Source organism: Austrofundulus limnaeus, unplaced genomic scaffold, assembly GCF_001266775.1.
Source record: "Austrofundulus limnaeus strain Quisiro unplaced genomic scaffold, Austrofundulus_limnaeus-1.0 Scaffold8, whole genome shotgun sequence".
NCBI lineage: Eukaryota > Metazoa > Chordata > Actinopteri > Cyprinodontiformes > Rivulidae > Austrofundulus > Austrofundulus limnaeus.
In genome coordinates, this window is record NW_013952410.1 from 221,611 (window position 1) to 228,408 (window position 6,798).

General features: G+C 38.4%; 1 protein-coding gene across 1 annotated transcript; it reads right to left on the bottom strand.

Annotated features, from left to right (window-relative positions):
• Window positions 1-1,024: 1,024 nt before the first annotated feature.
• b3gnt7 (UDP-GlcNAc:betaGal beta-1,3-N-acetylglucosaminyltransferase 7) lies at window positions 1,025-5,543 on the bottom strand. The gene is made up of 3 exons (XM_013999569.1): window positions 5,454-5,543; window positions 4,539-4,627; window positions 1,025-3,682 (listed from the first exon to the last, which is right to left on the bottom strand). The coding sequence occupies exons 1-3, from the start codon at window positions 5,496-5,498 to the stop codon at window positions 2,431-2,433; spliced, it is 1,386 nt and encodes a 461-aa protein (XP_013855023.1). The 5' UTR covers window positions 5,499-5,543; the 3' UTR covers window positions 1,025-2,430.
• Window positions 5,544-6,798: the final 1,255 nt, after the last annotated feature.

The window sequence follows — 6,798 nt, forward strand, 5'->3', positions numbered from 1 at the left end:
AAAATAGACAAAGATTTCTAACTATGCATTATTACGCCTGCTATATTAGGTGACAGTTTCTAAATGAAAGTAAAAAATTCCAAACAGAAATATCCTCTTGTAGCATATTTTCTTGAACACAAAAATCTGATTTTTCTCTAAACACATCTTTGTTAAACTAATCCAGCCCCAATTCTACCCACTCCCTCGAACTACAGAGCTAATTCAAATCAAGTCCCTAATGGCAACTTTATGTTTTTAATATTGCTGTCTTTCCATTTTTTTATTCTTTGTTTTTTTTTATTTTTCAGCTGTGTCAGATCATCTTGCCATTGTGGAGACAGTAAATAATAGCGTACTTTGTCAGATATCAAACTAACTACGCTGTGAGACGATATAGCATTTTAACAATAGAGATATTTCAGCTCACAGGCTTGACTTCAGGTCATCTGGTAATAAAGGAGATGTTTCAAGGAGAGAAATGTTAACCTATGCTCCTGTGCTGCCCAAAGTGCCCTTGTGGAACACAATATAGAGAGCCAGTTTCTGTACAGAGCTGTTGTCCCTGAAGGGGAGAGTAAAGAAAATGAGGAAGTTATTTTATTTGTTTTGTTCTTCAGATCAAACTTATTGCTCTGTACAGTATCTTCATAATACGTCTGGCTGTCAGGCTCATTATTTGACAAGGTGAACTAGTATTAAAGCAGCTTTCAAAAACCTGCTGCACARCAAATCAAGCCCAAGGGTTAAAATATGAATAAGTAAGAGTTTTATATTTTCTAAATTTAAAAGTACAAGTTTTATATCAGTCTTTATCAAAAAGTGTGTACGATATTTTAACAGTTCAGTCTACTAAGGATGACAAAATATTTAAGGTGGCAAAACAAGCAATTTATAACTTAGAGCACATCATTATGACTATGATGCACATTTTTTCCCATCCACGATTAGTTTTGTTACATATTTTTCTTAATTATCTGATCTAGAAGATTCCAGCAGCTGACATACCCATAAAAAACACACTCAAAGCTAGAACATATTTTCAGACAACTGGCTRGTGAACATGTTTATTTTTTACAGATGAAACATTAAATTTACATATATTTACAGATGTAGATATAATCATTACCTACTAAAGCTCCTGACATTCAGTGTAATTATTAAACACAATTTTCAGTATCAAATTAAAGAACCCCAAACCTGGCCCCTCTAATATGTGGGGTGGGGGGTGAATAAATTCACGTTGCACAGCTCGTACCAGCAGTAAAGTTAATTCACAGTGTTAAAGTACACACTCATCCAAATTCATGTCAAGTATATCAGCACATTCAAATCCACAGACAGCATGTGAGAAACAAGTATAAAGATATTTCTTCAAGGTTCCTAGGAGGAGATATGCAGTAACGGATCAAGTCATGTTCTCAAACAATGAGTGCAAGGACACATGACGACTTCAGGAAACTTCAAAAATTGGTCAAGTTTTTTTTTTTTTTTTGCTCAAATGAGGTAGAGAGTTTTTACTTCCTCTTAAACGAAACCATTTGAAGTTGTCGCAGCATGCGTTAATAATTATTCCAAAAGCCTTGTGCAACATTATCAAACAGCTTGGATAACAGCTTTGGGGGGGTTATAAAACCAAAACATCTCCTGATATGTTTAAATGCATTACAGCAAAGAAAGCAATATCATTAGGACCACCTGGAAACTGATATTGAAAATCAGTCATTTGTTCGTACTCAGAAGTTGATTTTTGAAGTTCTGAGTAAAATAAATAAAGATAAAATTGAACACTCTCAGAAGATAGCCGCAGAAATGTTTTATTTGCACTTCTGTTAGATTGCATCTCTTTATATCAGTTGCAGACACCGAGCTGTTCATTTCCTGTTGGTGAACGGTGTTACAGTGTTAGACCACACACACACACACAAAAATGCAAATATATTATTTATTGCTAAGGTTTGCCTAATTACTCCACATGTTTGCAAGTTAAATAAGTCAGGAGATGTTTCCAGATCCATGTCCCAACTTCCAAGGCGAAAAGAAGGCGAAACAATTGTTCTGGTCCCAAAAAAGCAGAGAAGCAGGGTATAGGCCTCTATTTTTGCTTTTAGAAAAAAGTAGACCCTTTTTAGAATCAATGGAATAAATATTTCTAACGTAATTCTTTGGTGTGCTCATTTATAAAAGCTCCACTTGATTGCTGTCTCTGAATTTGAGTGCCGACACTAAACGTTTTACAAACTATACATATAAATACAAAAACTTTCCAAACCCTTTTAGAAAAGGTCTTCATAATTTACTTTTGAGATACTTGCAGTGCTGCTCAGAATCAGCAAGTAAAAGACTGTAAAGGAGAGTTTACATGGACGTTAGCTTTTGGCTCTCCTGCACTGTACTGTAAATTCCTTTTGACTTGCACTGATGTAAAGCTCGTGGGTTTTGTCCTTAACGCTATAGGAGATTCACTTTCTGTGAGCAGATAAGGTCACGGTTGACCAGATTCCACATGTGCAAGAGGTCTGAGGGGAGCAGCTTGTGCACCACTATCATGTTTTTAAAGAAACAAGGTTCTCTGTTCAATTTGCTATTCTTATTTTTCACCAAGCCGAAAGTCTTAAAGGCGTAGTGTTTTACGGGTGTGACCTGCAGCACTTCAAGACACATGCCCAGGAAGACATCATCGATGGGGTAAAGCTCAAGTGTTTCTGAAGCATAGTGAAGCCTCCTGACCAGCGTCCCATCCATCAGAAAGCCCCCTCCGCCGGCATATGGAGGGTAGTATGTTTTATTATACATAGCCTGAGGGATGTAATATTTGTTGTCTTTGTTACGAATGGGCTTAGCATTAAAAATCACATCCCCCACAAACAGGTTCTTGTCATAGCCTCTGCTGTCCAGAAACTCAAAGAGGTTCTCCACGCTAACAAAGACGTCGTCGTCCCCCTTGAAGACGTAGCGGACTCTGGGGCAGTAAGTGTGAAACCACTTCAGAAAATGAGTCTCCTTGAGAGTCAGATTGAAGAAACTATCTAAGAAGTCCCACTGAAGAATATCCCCATAGATAGCGTCTTCATACTCCACGAGTTTTTGATGGTTTGCTCTTTCTGCTTCATTAGAGGGCGTGCCAAGCAGGAAGAGGGTCTTTACTCTTCTGCCATTCACCACCCGCTCTTTGCCCCACGTCTTTCGAATAACCTCTCTACGGTCGTGCTGGGTGGCCACTGACTTAATCACCATGAGCAGGTAGGTCTCCCCTGAGCACTTCTCCGGGTGATTGAGAAGCATGGGAAAGAGGCGACAGTGTCGATAAAGCAGAAACTGCTTAAAGTGGCCCTCCAGCCCGTTGTACCACGCCTGGCTCGAGAGGTTGAGGTTGGCGCTACAGTTGGAGCTGGTAACATCCCAGCTGCCTGGACTGTTTTCCTCGGTGATCCTGGGCTTCTGCATGGTTGGCTGAACTTTAGGCTGCGGTTTCTGTTCGCCAAGCTTCCAAAAGCTTCTGATACCCAGGTACGAGCGGGGCTCCTCTTCCTGGGCGGCTCCCGGCTCGACACCTTGAGAAGAATGCGTGCGAGCCACCCTCTCAATTTCGAAGGGAACCCCCATATTGATGCTCCCCTTCTGGACAACAGTCAGCCCTACCACGACCAGGAAGAACATGACAGTCATTCGCTTATACACTCTGTTGCGATCTCTGTTCATCCTTTGGGAGAGAAAAAAAAGGAGAAAAAAAACAAACAAACAGTTAAAGGCATTCAAGTTGGGAATCATTTTCTAGGAGTTATACCAGATGTTTGAAAATATCAAACAGTGAACTTACTCAGATTTGAGTATTTCTCTACAATTTAAAACATGGACAGCAAGACAAAAATTGTATGTTTGTGAATTATTGTCAGTACAGAACTGCATGTTTAAAAGATCCAGAAAGTAACATTTTCAGTTTATAAATCTGGCTAAAGCAATAAGGGGATGTTTAGAGTAGGGGTACTCCAATTTTTTTGGGTCTGGGAACCCCTGGGGGCAGGGGTTCACGGGACTTCCTCATAAACTTCATACTGATTAAAATAATTTACTCCCATTTTAACCACTGAATGCCATGGGATTTATATACATGTAGTCAGTATATTTTCTCTGCTTTATTGCAGACCTTGCATGCTAAAGCGTGCTGACCCCATTTTGAGAAACCCAATTAATATTACTATAAAAGAGGATCAGCTTTTCTTGCAACTTCTGTCAATGTAGTGTCATGCAGACAGACAACAAAACAATAAAAATCTTCTAAAATTGTATGAGATAGATAGATAGATAGATAGATAGTTAAAAAAAAACTTTTGTACATTTTTCCCCTTTGCTTGACAAAAGAAATCAGACACTTATTTTTTCACATGCAGAAAATATTGCACATATTTCTGATTAMAACTGTATGTTTGAAAGAGGAACAAGTGGAATGCACTACAGATTCTCACACTTCTATAAAGTCAAGCCCTGGCTTGTTTCATCCGGGACCCCCGACACGCTCTTCTTAAAGAAAAATAAATAAATAAATAACAGCAACTTACATGTCCTTTCTGTTCCAAACCAAGGTGGACGGTTGAACCCAGAAAAAAGCGGAGAAACGACGTCCAGCCGAGCGAAACAGTTCCCGTTTCTGCCGTTTTGCAAGTGGGGGGAGACAGAAACATAAGTGAGCGTCATCCGTTGAGCGGAATCAGTGTTCACGCAGGAAGTTGAGGGAGAGCAGACAGACAGAGGCGGTGTGAAGTGTTCTGATACTACAGAGTGCTGTGCTGTGAGGACCCATGCGCTCAGAACCGCTTTTAAAGACTCCGTTACGCACAGACCACATGGAACAAGATGTGGATAATGAATGAACTGCAGGCGAGGCAAGCATGACACCCAACTTACTACTCTATGCAAAACCCCTTAAACACACACACTTTATTTTATTCTATTTTTTTTTTTTTGTCTGAAGAACATGCCTCTCCTCATGGGAAAACTTTTACAAACTGCCCAGCATTAGTCCTCTGATAATCTGACAACTCCACCAGCTGTAAGAGTGGCTATTTTCTTCTATTATTTTTAGTTAGTTTTTAAAATCTGTAATGTATCTGTTTCTTATTATGCCTACCTCCTCCACTGAATCAAAATTAAATGAATGCTGCCATTATGTTACCATTTTGGTCAAACATTGTAAATGCCTTTTTCTATAATATGCATGCAATAATGTGAGATGCCACGCTCATAGCATATGTTGACTCTCAGCTACCACCACACAAAGTTTTAGCTCATTATCTGCAAATATAATGCATTAATTGCAAATTAATATTGTTAATGATATAATGTAAATATATCAAACCTGACCMAGTTGTAGCCCTTTTTGTGATGGCTAATATGGATTAGCTGTGGAGGCCATCTTAAATTMGATTGACTCCAAAAGTTGATCAACTATAAATATAGATCCAAGTGTCACTTACTGAGAGTTTCACCAAAATCTGTCCAGTGTCATAGTCTGTATTCATTCTCCTTGGTTTTCCCAGTGTTTTCTATGTTCCCCAGTGTGTCTCTGCCCAGCTGCTCCTTATTAGTCTGATTGTCACCCTTGTGTTTCTCCTCAGGTGTTTTCTGTTCAGTCATTAGTTTTCTGTGTATTTAAACCCTGTCCTGTCTCAGTCTTATTGTCGGATCATTGTTGTGTTTTGTTCCTGAGCTTTGTCTCCCTCGTGCCTGTGTTTTTGAGAACCTGTAAGTGATTTTTGAGCTGCCTCAACAGCATTTTCTATTATTTAATAAATCTTTTTGTCCCATTTTGAACCTGCCTGCGCCCTGGGTCTGTTCCTCCACCGCTCCTGATATCCAGTGGTTCATAAGATATTTTGTTAACAGAATAATAGGGTTGACACAAATACTTAACCCCTAAAGCATTATGCAAAAAATGTTCAACAATGTATAACATTCAGAGTATGTGTTGGGAATGACTCTCAGCTACTTCAACACCAAATTATAGCTCAATARCTGTAAAATTGGCTGAGTTACAGCYTTTTTGTGTTTATTAATTTTAGTTRGCTGTGYTGGCCAACTTTGACTTTGTTGACTCAAAAATGCAAAGAGTTGTAAGTGTGCATCCACTAAATACTTTCTGAAAGTTTCAATAAAATCTGTTWAGAATTTCGTGTGATATTTTGCTAACGGACAGGCACAGTTGACTCCAATAGTTTAAGGGAAATAAAACATGTCTTGTGCTATTTTAGTGCTCAGAGTATGTGTGAGGAATAACTAACCTATACTTCCACGCCATCATTTAGCTCAATAATTTTTAAATTGATGAAGTTAAAGTCATTTCTGTTTACCGTAGTTGCAAGCACAGAAACTTGCATTAGACTTATTCCAGAAGTTAACCAGTTTTCCATATATATTCAGTGYTTACTTCCTGGAAGTTTCACTGAAATCTGATTGAGTTTTTTTAAATTTATTTTTATTATTTGCAAATGATTCATCATCATCATCCTCAGCAGCAGTCAACATTAAAGGACACTCCACCATTTTACATAAAACACATTAAATGTTACAAACAAAACATTCTGGAGCAAAAGGGATTTTGAACTTAGGCTACAAGAACAGAGTTCCACAACGTTCCAAACATCTGCATCAAATGGAGAAAATATCACTAAGTTTCATTTATAGCAGCTCTGGGTTTTACTGGAAAGCAAGAAAAATATAACGTGCAATAAAAAAAACCGTTATCAGCTCTTGTTTGAAGTAGCTACAAAGGAATCAATACGCAARCTTTCCTTTTTATTTCAACGTAATGAGTCACAAAGA

What these genes read in the sequence shown, in the direction of transcription:
- b3gnt7 (XM_013999569.1), bottom strand. Translation starts at nt 5,498, where the DNA reads ATGAATACAGACTATGACACTGGACAGATTTTGGTGAAACTCTCA. An exon ending in AGATTTTGGTGAAACTCTCA is followed by an intron (nt 4,628 to 5,453) that starts GTAAGTGACACT and finishes GCAAAACGGCAG; the next exon opens with AAACGGGAACTGTTTCGCTC. An exon ending in GTTTGGAACAGAAAGGACAT is followed by an intron (nt 3,683 to 4,538) that starts GTAAGTTGCTGT and finishes TCTCTCCCAAAG; the next exon opens with GATGAACAGAGATCGCAACA.